The following is a 20,340-nucleotide window of genomic DNA, read 5'->3' as shown; positions in this document are numbered from 1 at the left end:
CCCCGTGCTCATTACATCACGTACCCTCCTGAATGCCCATTGCCTAGTTATCCCATCCCCCTGCCCATCTCTCCTCCAGCAACCTTCAGCTTGTTCCTAGAGTTAGAAGTCTCCTCTGATTTGCCTCTCTCTGATTTCATCTTATTTTATTTTTCCTTCCTTTCCCCTATGGTCCTCTGTTTTGTTTCTTGAATTCCACTCTGTTTTTCTTTTTTCGTTAACATATTTGAGATTGTTTATATTATTATGCATCACTTTGCCTTATTCCTCTCAAGGCTGCAGAGAATTCCATTGTTTGGGCAAATAATAATTTAGGTAATTTGTCCATTTTAACATGCATTTAGGTTGTTTCAGTCTTAAATTTTTGGTGTACGCTTACAAGAACATCAGAGGACAAATTCCTAGAAGTGGAATTGCTGGGTTAATTAGGTTGTGCATTCCAAGTATTGATAGATACTGGCAAATTTCCCATCAGGGAGATTGCATCAAACTACCCCAATAATTTGAGGAAGTGTTGGTTTTCCTAATCCATCATCAATACCGTCTATGATCAAACTGTTTATTTTTTAAAAATGACATCTTATTATAGTTTAAAATTGAGTTTCTTTTATAAGGAGTGAATTTGAGCATCTCTGTATATCTTCAAAATCATTTGTTTTTCTTTTCTAAGTCAATAAACATTTAATGATGACCTACAAATATGCCTAATTGTTATCCTCATTACTGGAGACATGGTAATAAACAATATATAGCCTCCACAGACATATGGTAGAGACAGACAAGTGGCCAACAGTTACACTGGTCAAAATGTGGTATAATGGTACATTGGGAACCTGTTGGAGACACACCCATCATGGTGTAGAAGATCAATGGAGCCTCTAGCAGGAAGTGGCGTGCCAACTCAAATCCAATGGAAGTATCATTGTAGTTAGCTAGGCGAATACGAGCGATGGGAAGAAGATCACTAGGGGGGAGCAGACCCGGGTGTGCAAAGATGGGAGCAGAAAGCATCTGGCACTTGTACATAGTCCCATTCAGAGTGGCGCTGTCAGAAAAATAGGAAGGGGAGGTGGCAGGGCCGGCACACCACCCACTAATGTGGCCTTGAAAATCAGTTCAGGGGTTATGTGAACTTTGCCCTAATGAGCCTATGACATAATTCGAGGAGTTTCAAATGGAGGATATCATATCAGAAGTATCTTAGGGGTTGAGCTAGAGTTGATTGAAGAAGATATGGCGAGCAGTTAGGAGGCTGTCCAATAATTCAGGTAAGATGATGTTTTTGTGGTCTTGGGGATACACTAGATATTCGTAGATCTCATCGAACATTACTGTTGAAGCACCTCACTCCCCCAGGCCCCTCTGAGGATGAGGCACATGGCACAGGGGTGAGGGGCAACCCCCTACCACCAGACAGCCTGGGTGCGGGTCCTGCCTCTGCCAGTTTCTAGTTGCACGAGCCGCAGCAAAGGAGGAAGCCACTAACATTTGAGGAGTGCTGTGAAGATGCGGAGATAAGCGTGTCAAGTGCTACGTATGGCACTTGTCTTATAAAAATGGAAGCTTAATAACCACTATCTGGGCTTTCTTTCTTTTTTCTTTTTTTTTTTTAATTTTATTCATGAGAGACACACACAGAGAGAGAGAGGGGCAGAGACACAGGCAGAGGGAGAAGCAGGCTCCATGCAGGGAGCCCGACGTGGGACTCGATCCCGAGACCCCAGGATCACGCCCTGGGCCGAAGGCGGCGCTAAACCGCGGAGCCCCCGCCCCCCCCCCCCCCCCCCGGGCTGCCCATCCCGAGACCCTCTTCGATGGAAGTAGCAGCTGTTGAGGAATAGCCTGCTGTGTGCGGTGTGCGAGGCAGACGCTGGGCCGGCTGGGGGATGCGCGGAGCAAGGGGTCCCAGCCCTCGCCCCGGGGGAGAAGCGGGGCGCCTCGCCCGTAGCTTAAGCTTGACCCGCCTGCCCCCCGCCGCTCACTTGACGCCGGGCACCCTTTCTCTCCGGGTCCGCACGGCGCGCGCCCCACCCCCGAGCTGCCCGCGGGGCTCGAGCTCCGCACGCGCAGGGAGCCGCGCTGGCCGGGCACCGCGCACCGGGCGTCGGGGCGCTCGAACCCGGCGGCGGCCCCCGCCTCCCCGTGCACCGACCGGGGCGCCGCGAGCTGAGCTCTGCTCTCCTGCCGCCCGGTCCGCGCCCCCCGCCCCGGCCTCCCCTCCGCAGCCCCGCGCCTCGGGGCAGAGCCCGCGGGCAGCTCTGGCTCGCGCCCCCGATTTAGGGAAAGGGCGGCGGGCGGGCGCGGGTTGGCCGCGGGGGCGGGGGAGGCGGCCTCCGATTGGTCGGGGAGGGGGCGTGGAGGCACGGAGTTTCCCACAATGCCCCGGTGCGGTGCAGCCGCGGATGGATGCTGCGGGAAGGGGCTGCCATTTGCCGCCCCTGCCAGCGGCGCGCGGAGCGGCTCGCCCTCCCGCAGTGGCGGCCCGGCCCCCGCGACGCCGCCGCCCCGGCTCGGTCCGCGGCCGCCGCAGCGGTCGCCATGAACCCCGGCTCCGCGGCGGGAGAGGACAAGGGCGCGCCGGGCGGCGGCGGCGGGAGCTGCTGCCTGGGCGCCGAGGGCGGCGCGGAGCCGCGGGGCGCGGGGGCAGCGGCGGCGCTGGGGGCCGCCGCCCTGGAGGAGCCCGCGGCCGGCGGCCCGAAGGAGAAGGACGAGGCGCTGGAGGAGAAGCTGCGGAACTTAACTTTCCGGAAGCAGGTGTCTTACAGGTAGGCGCGGGTGCACAGGTGCGGCGCCGGGCGGAGAGCTCGCCCCCCCCCCCAGGCGCTCCCGCCGACCTGGGGGCGCCTGGCCCGCCGGCGCGCGCGCTCTGCTCCTGGGTACCTCTCCTTCTCTCTCCCCCTGGTGGGGAGATGCAGCCTCGTCTCCTCCCAGCACCCGGGCTGGCGGGGAGCTAGGGGCGCCCGGTTTCCCTCTGGAACAAGACAGAAGACTGGGTCCCTGAGGTCACGGCAGCAACCGTCATGCGTGTGCACCTGAGCGGGGCTCAGTTTCCCCGAGAGAAGTCCGCAAAGTTGTCCCTAAGCCGGTGTCATCTGTAGCCACTCCCCCTACCTCCTGGATTTCCTTGGATGAACCTTTGGCACGAACTCGGTAGTTGAGATCAGTGGAGATGGCCCTACAGACAGGAAGGAACAGCACCGCACTGACGAGGAATCCTTGGGGAAGTTGGCCCTGCCCTGAAATCTCCCATCAGGGAAGGGTCGATGTACAGGGAAGTCTGTGGGTGGTCACCTGGGGAGGGGTTACCTATACCCGTGCTCTCTCCCTCTCCCCCCCAGTGGAGGGTGGGGGGTGCCCAGCACCAGGAGGTGGGGAACCCGCAGGTCAGTCCGGGGTGAGTGCCACAATGGGGCCATGCTTGCCCCTGAGGACGGATGCAACGGAGAGACAAGGACAGTGTAGGATAAAGGGCCACCAAGTTATCATAAGAGATGACCCCAAAGTGTTTCAGTATGGAAACATGAGAAATGAGGATTCAGTACGTTCTCTGCTCCACCTCCCCACCCGCATCCTCAGGCAAGAAGAAAGCTTTTGAGAGGTTCCGAGAGTTTCAGAGACTCTCCCCTTACTGCTGGGTTAGTTTTAAAGTCAAGGCAATAAATAAGCATAGAATTACAAACATTTGCACTTGCTGGGCTCTGAGCATTTCCTGAAAAGGGGTCAGTAAAAAACATTAGTGTGACCTGACTCCTTTGAGCCGGCAGTCCTTTCCAGAAACCCATATAAAGTATTAAGCCTGCCACACCATGTGCTGTTATGTAAGCAAAAGCAGATGACAGAGGTGTGTGGGTTTGTGAGGGCGTGTGTTGTGTTTATGGGGGCATGTGTGTGAATCATTGGGATCCCCGTAGGCATTGCCTGGACTCGAGGCCCCAGTCACTAGGGCATGGGCCCCGTGTCTCTAAGTGTTGGTTGGCTTCTGATGACTCGGAATCGGTCTTGCTGGTGAGGCTGTGGCTCCCGCATCACCTGCATGCATTTTGTTCACTGTGCACCGAGGGAGTTTCCCACTTGACTTGCTCTTTTAGTTACTCACATAGATCAGGATCAAATGAATCTTTCTCTTTATATTTTTTGGTTTCTAAAAATAGGTGTTGGAGAGTGGGGTAGCTCTAGGGAGTTATGCTAGGACACAGGCAGTTCTACTTCCTAGTGATGATGGCCTGCCCAGCCCTTAGGGGAACAGGGACCACATCCAGTCTAATTTGGGAGCTGTGGGTTTGGGGGGTGGGGGGCGTTGATTACATTAAGCACATTGTAGGTCTGGGCTTCTGAGCTGAGAAACTCTCCTGCGTTGCTGGTATTCATTGGACTCCTGGCGACAGTGGGTAGGGCTCTGAGGCCAGAGTTTGCAAGGGAAATCATTTCAGCGTGCCTCTTGGCAGGGGGTCATTCCCTGAGGCTCTCTCCTGGACCTGGGCGCTGTGTGAGTGGGGCATGGCTTTCTGGATTGCACGCCCACGCATGCATGTGTGTGTGTGCACACACAAACATAGACATGGACACAGAATTTTTCTGTAAAGTACTAAGAATACGGCATCTGCCTTCCAATCCATCGAGGTGGATCCCACTTTGTGAACATTTCCTTTCAAATAAAGCTTTACAATCTCCAATTCATGGAACCACCTGCTTCAGCATCACCTCAGGGGGCTGGTTAAAAAGGCCTGCCACCCCAGACTTACAAAATCAAACAGTCCGTGGGTGGGAATCTTTAACAGCCTCCTGAGGCAATGCTTAAGCACATTAATATCTGAGGATTGCTGCCCTATTTTTTGCCCAAAGGCTAAACAATTGATCTTTGAGCTCATAAACGGGTGCCCAGCCAAACAAGGCCAGGGAGTCCCAAAGTCAGAGGAAAGACAGCGAAGACATAGGTGATTCCATCTGGCACATGTTTGTCCTGGGTCACCCGTTTGATTACTACTATTATCTTTTTTAGAGTCAGGGTGAGTGGCCTCCCCACTCGCATGGCAGCTGTTCCTGCTGGATTCAGGTGTAGCTGGGCCTGACCATTTTGCTGGTGGGTTAACAGGTAGTCTGTAAAGAAAGTACAGCTCTGGCTGGAGTTGGGCCCTGGCCCCTCTCTGAGGCCCACGCCGCCTCACTCCCGGGGGCACCCGAGGACAGCGACTGGTGGGGTGGGTGTTCGTGGAGACAGGTTGGGAGTACATCAGGGGATGGAGCCTGAGTCAAGGGGTCGGTTGGTGGGGGAAGCCTGGCCATTTGTGTAAGGGGGTCGTGTGAGGTGGGGGGGAAGAGGAGCCTTGCAGGTAGGTAAAAAATATCTTTTGGAGAACATGGGAATTTGCAGAATGACACTTGACAGGAAAGAAGAAGGGGACTTTGGGAGAGGGTGTGCGTGTGCGTGTGTGTAGGGGGGTCTCATCTGCTCCTTCTGTTGCTAAGGAACATATAAGCTAGATTTTAAAAATAAATGAGGAGTGGGTGGGCATATGCAGTGACTCCTGTCTTTTTAGGAACTGGAGCCCTTTACAAAAAGCCTTTAAATAACCATTTCTGGAGGCAGATTATTCATTTTGCCTGACTTTTACTTTGTTAAGTAAAATAAACTCTTTATATACCTCTAGATTTCCCCTCATTATCTTTTCTTTCTTGGCTTTTTTTTTGGGGGGGAAGCCATTTTTCCCATGAAGAGTTTTCCTTTATTTCAGATTCTGCTCCCCTAGAGCAAATAGTCTCTGTAGACTATAAAGCTAAAGGTTTTAGAAGGCAGTGCAAGTGAGCTGGTACTTTTCTCTTAAAATTACTACTTCCTTTTTCTTTGCAAATTATGGTGCTGCAACATGATACATATGTGCCAACGACTATATAATGTGTAGGAACTGGGTTTTTTTTAAAACTGCTGTAAGAATTCCCATTTAAGTTAGTAAAAAAAAAAAAAATTCTTTCAGAAATCCACAGGGGAGGGGAAGAAGAGGGTAGCTGATGTTCCTCGTACCAGGCACTGCATATGCCATCCTGTTTACTTGTCATGATGGTCTTATGTGTGGTTATGGTTATTTCTATATATTTCTGTTCTATTCATTCTACAGACAATGAACTTGAGGGATAGGACTTGAGTAGGAGGCAGATTGCAAACCAAGATCTGACTCTAAAGGGTGCTCCCTTTATTTATTCTTTTTAAAATTTTTTTATTGGAGTTCAGTTTGCCAACATATAGCATAACACCCAGTGCTCATCCTGCCAAGTGCCCACCTCAGTGCCTATCACCCAGTCACCCCAACCCCCCACCCACCTCCCCTTCCACTACCCCTTGTTCATTTCCCAGAGTTAGGTGTCTCTCATGTTTTGTCACCCTCACTGATATTTTCACTCATTTTTCTCTCCTTTCCCTTTATTCCCTTTCACTAATTTTTATATTCCCCAAATGAATGAGACCATATAATGTTTGTCCTTTTCCGATTGACTTATTTCACTCGGGTGCTCCCTTTAAACCACGTTCTGCTTCCCTCAACATTCACTTCGGGTTGGAAGCCTCTCCATGAGTGTGCAAGCATATATATGTGTGTGTGTGTGTATGTGTGTGATGTGAGCTGTTGTTCACCTCCTTTGTAATAGGTCACAGGTCATTATATATTATCTCTTACTCACTCTGGGTCATCTCCCTTTAGCCATATAAATTTAAGGAGTTCCTCTACTATGTCAAAAATAAAAATGAATATAGGGCAGCCGGGTGGCTCAGTGGTTTAGCGCTGCCTTCAGCCCACGGCGTGATCCTGGAGACCCAGGGTCAAGTCCCACGTCAGGCTCGCTGTATGGAGCCTGCTTCTCCCTCCGTCTACTGTGTCTCTGCCTCTCTCTCTCTCTTTGTGTCTCTCATGAATAAATAAATAAAATCTTTAAAAAAAGAATATAAATAATTCCCTTACTATGTCAGAATAAAAATGAATATAAACCCATGGTCACCGAAACATGTATTAGTTTTGCTTCTTAGAACAAAACCACCTACGTGACACCTGCCATAATCATGAAGATGCCCCTGTTAGAGTTTTACATGCCTTTGAATAAAAATTACACAGATGTTGTGTAGGTGAACCTAGGTCCAGTGAACAACTGGCTTGTGTGTGCGTCCTTGGGCAGCCCAAAATACATAATGAGGTATGATTTCACTTGTAAGAAGGCCTGGGCAGCTACCATTATGTATAAGATGTTGATGGTATGCTTCAGCTTCCTGACTTATGCTCCGGGACAGTCCTGCCAAACCCTCCTTAGAGGGGAATTTTGGTATGATACAGAAGTAACTGGCAGGAACTATTAAAGTCCTTAGGTTAGACAACTTGGTAAAAAATGATTTGTTATTCTTTACAGGTTGACAAGAACATAGTTTCCATTCTTGTTTTTTTTTTTTTTCCTGCAAAGCAAGATTGTATGATTATAGGAAAGGCCAGTGGGATGTAGAAAGCCAAATAGGACAGCATGGACTCTGTTTTTCCTTGCACAAGAACCAATCGTGTGCGGGCAAAGTTTTCTCCTGAATATCAGTACGCAGTATCCTCCTTTGTAAATCAATTTTGCTTATTTTATGTTTCATACATTTGCTCACTATTTAGAGCCTTCAGGATCAGATGAAAACTTCAATTCTAATTTAATGTTTCCTTCCTGAATAATTCCTTAAGACTTGGCTAAGTGGGGATCCCTGGGTGGCGCAGCGGTTTAGCACCTGCCTTTGGCTCAGGGCGCGATCCTGGAGACCCGGGAAGGAATCCCAGGTCGGGCTCCCGGTGCATGGAGCCTGCTTCTCCCTCTGCCTATGTCTCTGCCTCTCTCTCTCTCTCTTTCTCTCTGTGTGACTATCGTAAATAAATAAAAATTAAAAAAAAAAAAAAGACTTGGCTAAGTGTAGACGTCCTCATTCAGGACACCAACTGGGCAGGATTGCACTGGAACCGTTGTTCAGAGTACTCAGTCTGCTCTAGTTGATCTTTCAGAGGCTTGCTTTTTACATGGTAGGGTGACAGCATTGGATCCTGTGGCATCAGGGGGAGGAGAAGTTGGAGGGGGTTGTGCTGGTGTTTGTTTCTGCTGTGGCAACAATGGCATTGCGTCATAGGGTCAACTTTAATTAGAGTAGAGGTAGCTCTTTGGAACATTTCAGCCTCTCTAATAGAGAAAATGAGGACTCCCAGTGAGGCTGGCTACACCTTCCCTGTCTGATGGGGCCGGGTTCTGGGATACACATCTTTTAGGCAACCCTGAGTTGTTCTTGAAGGGGGCTCAGAACTGTGTGAAGCTGGAAGCATCTAGAAGGACCATTGCCTAGAGGCTGACATGACATTTACTTTCTGACTTGGGTTTATGTTGATAACACCAATCCTAATTACTTTCGCTAAGACCCTCTAATTTTAGTTTTAGGACAACAGTTGCTCCACATCAATGGTGGATAACCGAGGGACCAAGGTAAGGAGCAAAAAACGTCTAAACTGCAGGTTCTTTTTTTTCCTTGGAAATTTAATTTGCATGAAATAACTATAAAAATGGACTAATTTCAAATTGTTTGAACTGGCTGGAACTATTTGAACTGTTGGAATTGTTTGAACTGGTTGGAATGTTATGCTTATTGCAAGGCATAACAAACCAAAGCAATGTAGAAGAAGATTAAAGAAGTTAAAATGCCAAAAAACGTCTGCTTGCACAGAATGCCCCCATAATTCCTCTCTGGCTTGTTCACCAGGCAAACTGCTCCTGAGGGTTAAGCTCCAAAGTGTCCACTTTCTGTGACAGGTGGTGGGTCTTCCTGTGTCCTCAACATGGCACTTCCAAAAACCTGTGTTAGGACTACCCTGTGATCTTCGGGTGTGAGAATTCAACTGGGGTTTGAACCTGGCATCTTCTAGCTGGTCTTGGGCATGTCATGTGACCCCACATATTCATCTCTAAAATGGGGGTAATAGTGATGCCTACCTTAGAGGTTTGTGATGAGAATTGCATGGGTTGCTTTATGCAAAGGACTCAGCACAGCGCCTTGCAGAGTTAACTTTTCCAGTTATTATTCCCCGCTAAGTTGTTAGCTCCTTTGAAGATGCAAATTGCACCTTATCAGTTGAATTTCTGAATCCTGTTCTTATTACTCAGTAGGTGTTGGATAAATATTTATTGGATGAATGAATTTAATTGCCTTCTTTAAATAAATGACTACTCTTCCCATTCCCTGTCCATCTCCGCTGCAATTTGGCCTTTCCACCAAAAGAAAGGCTGGTCTTCTCATTTACACTTTGTCCGACAGCCCGGAGCTGTGTTTCTGTGGCCCTCTTCCTGCGTGAGTACCTGCATCGGCCAGCTGTTGGAGGCTGGAGAGGGGTGGCAGGCTCCGACTCAACCAGCTATTTGTGGCTTGTCAAAGAAAAGACCTTAATTTGCCTTCTGAGTAGCTAATTAGCTCTCAGGCTCTCCTTTCTGTCTGTCTCATTCCTTTCTAAGGGGGCATCATTGATTTCCTCCTCGGGGAATATTCCCATTGACTCCCCCCCACTCCATGATTAGAATTTAGAGCTGCAGGAAGATGGCTCTCTACCTCCCCCTCCCCCCCCCCCTCCGCACCCCGCCGGTTCCTGGAACCTGTCCTGCTGTCCACCAGCCCAGGTCCTGCCTTCCAGGGCCTCCGCTCCCTATCACCTCACTCTCCCTTCGCAGGTCACCCACTTGAGTTGGGTGGGAAGGTTATTTTAGGAAGAATTTCTTGGAGCACCTGGGTGACTCAGCGGTTGAGCATCTGCCTTTGGCTCAGGTCGTGATCCCGGGGTCCTGGGATCGAGTCCTGCATTGGGCTCCCTGCATGGGGCCTGCTTCTTCCTCCGCCTGTGTCTCTGCCTCTCTCTATGTATCCCTCATGAATAAATACATAAAATCTTTATTTTTTTTTAAGAGGAAGAGTTTCTTTGTCGACGTAGTGATGCTGAGCTTTTGTTTTTCACTAGCTTCATAAGACATCCTTCAAAAAAGTGTTAGCTACCTTTTAGCCACGTACATTTACCACCCTTGAAGGATGGTGGTGAGTGTCCAGACACCCACGGGGCTCAAGGGGACATGGCACGAGCATTGCTCTGTTCCCTTAGAGGAAATTGGATAGTCAGATGTGTGTGCACTGGCTGAGGTTGGGTAGGGATGGGAAGAAGGGTCTTTGCAGATGAATGTTCAACTCCTTCCCTTCCAGCCCTGAGGTTTTGTGAGCCTTTGAAATGGAGTAAATACTGTTTTCAGTTTTGTTTTGTTTTGTTTTTACAGACAACAGCTTTCTGACAGGGACTTCTGTAGTCCTTAACCTCCATGCATTCTACTCAAGTGGAGATTTGCTGTTAAATTTGCAGATTCATAAATAATGCTCTGATAAGAACCAATTGTCATTTGAGCTATCACATTAATGGTCTGGCTTGCTGGATGGAGTGGGGAAAAAAATCAAAGCTTAAAGCAGTAAGAACTCAACTGCAACCCAGTCTCATTATAATTACTCTCTAATGTCATGAGACACAGGTGGGATTGTGGTTAACAGCCCTGACTCTAGAGCCCTACCACTGCGTTTGGTTCTCCATCCATCTCTGCCTGCTGGGTGACCTCAGGCAAGTTACTTAATCTCTCTGTACCTTTATTGCCTCACTGATGAAATAGTACGCACTGATGGTAGTACCCCAGCCTGTGGAATTGGTTGAAGGTTGATGCTCGTAATGCTTCTGCCACAAAGTAAGTGCTACGAGTGTTGGAGTGGTGTCTTTCATAGTTATGTCCAGCTAAGGAAACTTGGTGATTATTCTTCAAAATGTTGAACATGAGTCACATGTCAGTAGCTAGCAATCAAATTATTCAGAGAATATGAAAATAAGATAGCTCTGTACTTAGGAAACGTAAAGGTTTTGGCATTCACCGAGGTATAGGATATGCACTTTTGCTTTCACAACATACTAAAAATTAGTTGACTCTTACTAGAGCGTGTGAAGAGGATCAAGTTGCCCCTAAGTGCTGTGGAAACTGGCGTAGGCAGGAAGCCAAGGTCAGAGATGATGCGCATGGTCAATGTGCCAAGCAGCAGTGGCCCACACCCCCAGACCAGTCATTTGGGAGCAGGAAGTCAGGCATGGAAGTATTGGATAACAGGGGTCTCAGAGCTTCAAGTGTCAGGAATAGATACACAGATAAAGACAGAGGTACTAGAAATAGAGTTGTCACCAGGGACTCCAGGACAGAGGTCATTTCTCTTCTGGCCTGGCTCGATGATGTCTGCTTTATGCGTCCAGACAATGGCCTGCCGCCCTGTCCTGGCAATCAGAGAAAAAGCTTCCCAGATGCTACCTGGCCTGGATTATTTCAGAAATGGAAGGCTCAGCCTTCTGGGATGTTCTATCAGTTTTCCCAACCAGGCCAAACAACAGAATTTACTTTTTAAAATTGTAGGTGGTTATTAAATATTTGTTGAACAAATAAAACTGGCTCAAGACCGTGGAATAGTACTGAGGAAGTTAATTCATTTTTTTTTCTACAAAAGGCAAAGGAAAGGCAGTTTGGTTGCTTTTGTGTTATCATGCAGATTTTCAGGAAATAGCCAGAAAAGAGACTCCTTGAAAAGTTCAAAGTACATTTTTAAAATGTGTCATTCCTTTGTATACCAGAAATATGTCAAAAATTCTATGGAAAAAAATACATTTTTGTTTTAAAAACACTTGAAAGTAATTTGTTTAAAGATGAAAGGGGCTATATATAAGCTTATGCGGAAGCGGTTGGGAAGGGTTCCACATATGACTTTTGAGACAAACTTCTGGAGCATTCTTCAAGCCGAAAGGACTGTGTTCTCATCACTGTCCTTAGGTAGGTAACCGGGTGTGAGGCAATCTCTCTCTGAGACAGAGAGCATTCCCTGTAGGGGTTTTGGAGAAAAGAGCCTGATTTAAAACGGTTTCTTCCTTTTAAATTGGCCCCCTCTCAATGCAAAGACTAAGCTATAGCATATTTTTGTCTCTCTCCAATTGAAGCACTGTCCTCAGCATCTAAAGTAAGACAGGAAGTGCAAAAACCTTGAACCCTAGAAGCCTCAGAGCATGATCTTCCCTGGCAGAGTGAAAACCCATGGAGCCGCTGAACCTTCCTGGTCTACACCGCCTTTTCTCACAGTGGCCAAAGTCCAGTGGAAACCAGTTGTTCTTGCCCTTCCCAGTGGCCGCTGACAGACCATTCCCCAAGGCAGCAGAGACAGCCCACATATTTCCAAAGTCTTTGTGCAGCGCAGCTAAGAGAAGAAACAAGCTCTTCTTAGGATTGAGATGTGGACTGTAAGTGTTAATTTACTTAACTACCTACTTGTGAATATTAATCAGTATAAGGTCCTGATTTTGCTAAATGTTTACTCTGTGCCAAGAGCTTCTGAACACTTTATAGGTAGCGTTTCCTTTCAGCCTCAATCAAGTCGGGACTGTTACTACTTCCATTTGACAGACAAGGGTCCTGAGGCTCTGAGTTTAAGCAAATTGCCTGAGGTCACAAAGCCAGTGAAATGGCAGATGTAAAATCCATGCCCGTGGCTGCCCACTGCTCTCTTAAGGCAACTTTGCACCTTGGTTCTTCTTTCACCCTTTCCCACTCTCTCTGTGTGCAAATAGCCCCAGTTCCACCATCTGGTGGTTTATTGGACTAACATCCCCTGAGAGGAGAGATCCACGGGCCCATCATTTAGGTGGGTCCAGCCAGTCCTGACACAGGACATAGAGACAGGTTGATTGGCTGGCAGAGCAAGAGTTCCTTTCCTGTCCCAGCATGGACTCGGCTCTGGGAATAGCCCCGTGCTACCGGGAACTGTAGGCAGGCCAACATTGAGCTTTCTTGGGTGGCTCTTTCTAAAACTGTATGAATTTTCCATTGCATGAGATGGGGAAATAGATCCAGGTTCCTGGGGCAGAGAAATGATTTGCAGGGATTACAGCCCGCTCCTTCAAATGCTGCTTCCACTACGAGACCTTGTGATCTGTTGGAAGCAGAGTGGAACTTGAGAGGAGTGGTTAATGGTACGGTGGCTTGGGGTCCAGTGAAGAAGTTAGAACTGATTTATGTGTACCTTTTGTGGTTGAAATGGTCCAGTGAGCACCAATTTGATTTTTTATTTTTTAATAAGTATTAATAAGTATCAATAAGTAATAATAAGTATTAGTAAGTAATCCCAGGAGAGCTGAGTCTTCACCTTTAACAGGAGGGCCTATTCAGGCTGTAAGTACTTGCAGTATAAGTTAATTCATAACGACACCTTCAGAATTCATAAGTGTATGCATGTGCACCGTTATAGTCACCTAGAAAGTTCCAAAGGATGATTTTAAAAACCTGAGTCATTCTTTCCCATTTGAAGAAAACCTTCAGAATTTCTTAGCGAAATAAATCTCTAGTTCAAAAATAAACGACAAAGCTATTTAAAGATTAAAACAGAAGCTTTCTATGAGCCAGTGTGGAATTATAACAAAATCTAAGGGATTTTTTTTTTTTTAAGACAGATTTCTGGAGATTTCTTACACTGTTAATACTGACTAAATTTAAGTACTTATAATAAAGATGTGTGTGGCACTTTTAGGGCTTTACCATTTATAAACTGCTTTCGTGTACTTGATCTAATTTTACCCTCAGAACGATCTTAGGCAACAGGTGGGGTAGGTACTGGTTTTATGGCCATTGCACATTTCGGGAAACAGGCATGACCACTAAGTGATGGGCTAGTAAGGGGCACTTCCAGGCTTAGGCTAGTTTCCAAAAAGTCCCACGTTCTTTTCATTTCAGGGCACTGCTTCCATGCACCGTTCTCTGCGTAGGTTGATAGCAACATCTCCCTTTTGTTAATTTTATTTACTTGAATTTATCTCAGTTGTTAATCACAATGGGCAAAGTTGAAATCAGTCACTGGCTGGCATATCAAATCCATATCACATTGACAAGGAGGATGACCTCATTGTTGATCTCATTACTCTTTTTTGTAGGTTCAAAAACGTGAAACCACTGGCGGGATGGTATATGTTTATCACTCCTCTACTGGGAGAAAAAAAAAAAGAAATATTCAGGCTCTTCCTTTGCATTAGTTGCTAGGCAGCAGCCATTTCATTGTAAAGGAGATTCAGTTCAAGTAATGATATAGGTATTCCAAGAATAGCATTTCATTTTTACAGCAACTGCATTTCACGTCTCCATATAGCGTATGCTCTTGTGGCTCAGTGATTTTAGGAGGAGAAGTAGGCACCTCAACACATTTGCTGAATGTGTGAAGAACGTTCTATATAGCTGATCACCTAATAGCCAAACTCTCGTGACCTGTGACTAAGGTTGTGCAGCATTCATAAGCTCCTTGCACTTTTAAGGATTTGGAAGTGTCTCCAGAAAATATGACAGCCAAACAGGTATGCTTTTGAGGCCATATTTGATATTAACTGAGAACATCTCAATGGAATGTTCTGGATAATTTAGAATTCGAAGTTTTTGAAGTAACATGGCACAGAATAGAATTTGGTTGCAGTGGAGAGTTGGATTGTGGACAAGATTTCATTGTATTGAGATTTTGCTAGCAACTGAAGATAAAAGAGAGTACCGCACGGCTAGCATAAGTCCTGGAGTTCAGTTTTATCAGTGAAGAGGGTAGGAGTATAGGGGAAGGCATGTATCTGAGACATGAGTGTGTGTCATTCTTCTATAGTTATGTGTGTAAAAGAGGAGATTGTCAAATTACAGGGCTGTCAGGTGATATATTTTTTTGATTGCACTATCATTAATCTTAAAGGCTGCATGATCTGTGTGTGGAAGCCCAAGGCCCTGCTTTTCGAGGCATTTATGTCATCTCTGCTATAGGTTATCCAGACTGTTGTGAAATTTATGTGTGCCTAGATAAATATATTTTCTTTAGTGAACTGCTTTATGGGAGCTGTTAAGGGAGCAAACTTTGTTGTTTCCTGAGAATGTGCTGCACACCACTGCTCCCCCGACCCCCTCACCAGGCCATTTGAGAGAAAATACCTCTTTCCGGGAGCAGATGGGATGCTTGGAAGCTGGTCTTTAACTTCCAGTAAATTGCCCTCCCATTTATGGCAAAGTATCTCTTCCAGGAACTAAAAGTAATCTTCAGAAGAAATAATACGTGGATGAATCCACAAATGGCGAACGGTTATTCCCACTGTGGTGTGAGTTCATTAGTATAGTTGGTTTTAGCATCTACCCAGCAATTAGTGCTTCTCAGATATTTCATTGTGCACTTTTTACAATTACTTAAAACAGCTTTTGTGAAGCAGGTCTGGTGTTGTAGGAAACCATCATCTACATGGAGAAATCAAGTCTAGAGGGCTGGAAAGGAGAGGACTGGAATCATTGACTTCTCTCCTGGCATGAAGCCACAGAGGAGCAAAAGCCTCCATGTCTTTAGAAAAAGCACTTCCGAGGGGTGCTCAGTGGTGTACCCTCAGCATTATTAATAGTAATATTACCAGTCACAATAATGTTATTTACTGAGGTCTTATTATAAGTGCCAGGAACCGTGCTAAGTGATTTGCATACTTTATTCCAGTTAATTCTTACAACAACTCTATCAGGTAGATGCTGTTACTATTTAAAGTTGGACAGAAGGGCAGCCCGGGTGGCGCAGCGGTTTGGCGCTGCCTGCAGCCTGGGGTGTGATCTTGGAGACCCAGGATCGAGTCCCATGTCGGGCTCCCTGTGTGGAGCCTGCTTCTCCCTCTGCCTGTGTCTCTGCCTTTCTCTCTGTGTGTCTATGAATAAATAAATAAAATCTTTAAAAAAAATAAAATTGGACAGAAGAGAAAACTGAGGCACAGGGGAATAAAGTACCGTCTCAGGACCTCATAGCTAGCAAGCAATGAAGCCAGGATTTCAGCGTCAGGAGACCTCCTTGGCCAGTGCTATATCCCGGTATAGATGTATAGATCTACCCTGTTCTCTTCTTGGGAATCACCTCTACCCTATTGTGTGCAGTCTCTTGGGGTTGTACATCAAGGTACCCGGCTCTGAGCCATGGAGGCCCCTGAGGTCTCTGGAAGCTGTCACCACTGGCTTCCTCTTACCGCACTGACACTATCTTAGGGCATATGACCTGAGTTTCAACAGTTCAAGCTCTTTTGGATTTGACCTCTTAAAGGCTGTCAGAGGAAGTGACAGTTTGTTCATATCCATTAACAATTCCCCGGTAGGACAGTTCCTTCTGCCCTTGCTGCTGTCTATTCCAAGCATGGATCCCCCAGCCTTTCGATTAAATTGTGAACTATCCAACATCTTATCAATGCACTTCCTCTTTGTTTAAGTAAAAAAAGCAAAACAACAACAACAACAAAAACAAACAAACAAACAAAAAACACAACCCCTTCTCCCACCAAAAAACTCCCCCAAAAAACTAACTGATAAAGAGTCAATTGGCAAATAGTCCACAGCAGAGGCTGGTGAATGTCTTCCCTGTCAGGTGTTCTTGGCTACACCTGGGAGAGTGTTATACTGTGCTTAGGTCTAATAGTTGGAAAGTTTTCATTATAAGGAAAAATAAGACACTACCATTTGATGGATATTTAGCATAACTTAGGTACTTCGTGCCTCCTGTTTTGTTGTTCTCGTATCTAATTATCACAGCAACTGTCTGAATTTAGTTATTTCTATTTTACAAATGAGGACACTGAATCTCACAGAGGGAAGTAATTAGATTCACGTCAAAGAAGTATTAGCTGATGGGATCAGGATTCAGACTCAGTTCTAGGTCACCCAAGGCATACAATTTTCCCCATGATCCCATGTTGCCTCCATGTTGAGGCTAACCCTGACTCCTTTATTTTTTGCCTACTGGCATTACATTTGCCCTTCTGGTGGGGCATTTAGATTAACCCTCCCCATTTTGCTATATGGTAGGTCTTCAAGTATTTGAAGTCAGGTATTATATTTCTTTTTAGCCCTCTGTTTCTTTAGACTAAACCATCTCCACTTTCATTCTTCAGTTTTCCCTTATCTAAAGGTGATTGCAAAGCCACTGTTCTGTGTGTCCCTAATTTGACAGCATACTGGTTTCTCCATGACTTTCTTCATAAGAATTGAGCAGTAAACTAAAAATGTGGTCTAACCAGGGCCACCACGAGCACATGCGGTATCTTTGTTTGAATTAGAAACAGGTTCCAAGTCTAAGTGGACAAGTTAATAAAAAGCCTCTCTTACTTCCGAGCTCTTTCTCAGCCCCAGAGCCAGACTCTGCAGGTGGTAGGTGGCACTTAGGGTGGGTTTCAGCCTCCACCTGCCCCCTCCTCTATGTGTCCTAAGCAAAGGGTACAACCTGTGTGTATATGGGCATGGCTCTAGGAACTTACTTCCCTGCTGTGGTGGTAGGCTGCTGTGAGTATATGGGTTAGCATGGGTTCAGGCCAACTGCTGTAAAACTTGTTCCAAAAGCCAAATATTCAGGTTGCCAATTCGACAAATTACTCATGAAATTTCCGGTGTCTTGCTTAAGATGCAGCCATTTCACTTAAGGTTTGTCATTTCAGTTTGGCTAAATGTTTATTTGGCATGTTTCATATTTATTTCAGACACCAAGCACTTCTAGAATGTTCAGGATTCCCTTTCCTTTTCTTCCTCCTTCCCTCCCACTCTCCCTCCTTCCATCCCTCTCTCCATCCTTCTCTCCCTTCTTTCCTAAATAAGAAATGTCAAGCTCTTAAGAACTATTTACTATTACCTCTATTTTTCAGACTTATGCCCCGCATCTCCTCCCCCTTGACCCTGCTGCTGTTGGAGAGATGCCTGTGGTCAACCTTTCTAAAAGTGGCTTAAGCTATTTGTCTGTGAGGTTTTGGTGAACTTTCTTTTAGTGTGTTGATGCAGAACTTATAAAGAAATCCATCTGCTTTTACTAAACCTATATTTGGGGGCCAAAAACATTACTTATTTTGTCCAGAGGATAGCCTTCTACTGTTTCAGATATGAGCGCTGCCCAGTACAGTAGACACGAGCCACATGTGCCTATCAGAAGTCATTTAATACATTGAATTTGAACCCAATTCCTCAGTCACAGTAGCCACACATTAAGTGGTTCATAGCCATGGTAACTACTAGGCACCGTATTGAACAGCACAGATACAAACCGTTTTTATCACTGAAGACAGGTCTATTGAACAGTGCTTCTTTGAGAGATTAATGTCAAGACACTAATTGATCAAACCTCTAGAAACTGCTAGCCGGTCATCCTTAAATGACAACACTGAATATAGTTCTTGAATGAAGAAATCTAGTTCTCTAATTACAAAGTTATACTTTAGAAGTATAGTAGGAAGAAGAGAGCACTGAAGACAGGGAAAAGGGGAAGGTCATTCTTGGTGTTCTCCATCATGTTGCTGGTCACATCCCTACCCGCCTCCCGCCCCCCCCCCCCCCGCCCCAGTGATAACCAATCCCTGTAAGGGTAAGAACAGGAAATTTGTCTTCTCTTTCCTTTGTAAGCTTCATCTTCCTGTAAATTGCCAGATATGCAGAGCTCTGTGCAGCCGGGAACAAGTTCTGTGGCTTTTGGGTGGACTGGCTGTTTTGCCCTCGAGAATACCTAGCTTGGCCTACAGTTGTTGTATTTGGAGCCCAAGGGAAGGGTGGGTGAAGAGCATCACTGCTTCCCCATCAGGAGATTCCTGAAATTTGGCAAGGGCGTGGTCCACCATGCAGAGTATGAACTTGGAATATGAATGTGCAGCTTCAGGTTCTACATCACAGAAATTGCTTATTAGGCTCCTTGTTTCATTCTTAACACTAGTTCTCATTACGTTCAATAAGGATTTATTGTAAATTCACCACATAGGCATGTAAGTAAATGCATGAACTTGAACCTTTAAGGTGGCTCACCTGGTTCTTACAGGAAAGACCTTAGGAGACTATGAAAAGAGCTTCAAGGACAAAGCAAAAACCCCAGGGAATCCTTGTGTGTTTGTGTGGATTCTCTCTGGTGCTTTGAACTGCCAATATTGCACACAAGGGTGTTCTAAAAATAACCTGAGTAATGTGCATCCTCAGCTGAAGGGAGTGAGATAATTTGTGAGGATGATGAAAAATGGAAAAGAAGAGAAGCTTTAGGACATGAGAAATGAAATACATGAATCTCCCTGGTCTCTGAGGCTCTCCCACGCATCAAGTGCTTTCTTTGAAGTCTTGATATTGAAAATCAGGAAAAAGTACTAAAAAAAAAAAAAAAAAAAAAAAAAAGGCACCAAGGGGAGAATCATTGGGTTTTTCTCACCTATGTTAATAACACGAGCAGTTGTCTGGACGAAAACTCACCCATCTTATAGGAATAGTTATAGAATACTCACATGCTGTTCATGCAAAGCCCTTGCTGAAGAATCCAGAGTCAAATAATAAATGATTTCTATCTTAAAGTGATTTAAACTGATTATAACTTATTGGGGAAACAAAAAAATGTGTTGAGTGCCTACTGTATGCCAAATACTATGCTAAGTGCTAGAAATAAAAGAGAAGAAATTCTGTTATCTAGCTTTTACAGTCTAGTGAGGGAGAAGCAGGGATTGACCTGTAGCAATACATAGTGATAAGTACAGAGATGGAGGGATGGTTGGGGGCCCCAGAGGAAGGGCGCCTACATCAGATGCAAGAGTGGAAAAAAGATCTTCTAGAGCAGATAATGGTTAAGCATGCCTTCAAGATGAAGAGAGGATGGCTAAGTGAATTCGTTCATACCCCGGATTCAATGGAGGAAACATGCCTTTAAGTTCCAAATGGCAAACTAGAATTTTGGAACACATTCCATTTGCTTCTACTCTCTTTTCAATAGCCCCTGAAATCAGCCATTTGAGTTTTTTTGGAGTGGAAGCTTTCAACAGGCTCCACTACCTATAAATCCACACATGAAGGATCTTTACTAGAAATGTTATCTATTCTGTACCTCTTCGGCATCAGCAGCTTGAACAAAGCTACAAACAGTAGGCATAAAGTGACACACATGGTCATTTCTGGGTTGTAGAAGCACCAAAGGGAGGGAGAGAAGTTAGTTATGTTTGGGAGTTTTCTTGAAATATTGGCTTTGAAGTATTGGTAGGATTCCAACAAGGGGAGATAGGGTGCAAGGAGGGCAGGTATGGAAAACAAGCCAGCCAGAAGGATTGTATGAGAAAGGACTTGGTGAGTGGAATGAATAAGGTACTGGAGCAGCCATGTGAATTATGGGATAATTTTGCTTTGAGTAGGGAGATACATAATGAAAGGTCAGGCAAGAAAGGTAACTTAAATCTCATGATAGAACGCCTTCATGCCATCAGAAGGGTTTGAATT

At 45.8% G+C, this 20,340-nt stretch overlaps 1 protein-coding gene across 1 annotated transcript in view; it reads left to right on the top strand.

Moving 5' to 3' along the window:
• The first annotated feature begins 2,402 nt into the window (after window positions 1–2,402).
• Window positions 2,403–20,340, top strand: part of DGKI (diacylglycerol kinase iota) — a 429,239-nt gene continuing 411,301 nt past the window's right edge. Inside the window, 2 exon segments of the mRNA XM_077850064.1 lie at window positions 2,403–2,479; window positions 2,481–2,765. Coding sequence (XP_077706190.1) covers window positions 2,403–2,479; window positions 2,481–2,765 — 362 coding nt within the window.

Source organism: Canis aureus, chromosome 15 (assembly GCF_053574225.1).
Source record: "Canis aureus isolate CA01 chromosome 15, VMU_Caureus_v.1.0, whole genome shotgun sequence".
Taxonomy (NCBI): Eukaryota; Metazoa; Chordata; class Mammalia; order Carnivora; family Canidae; genus Canis; species Canis aureus.
This window is presented reverse-complemented; position numbering and strand designations above follow the sequence as displayed.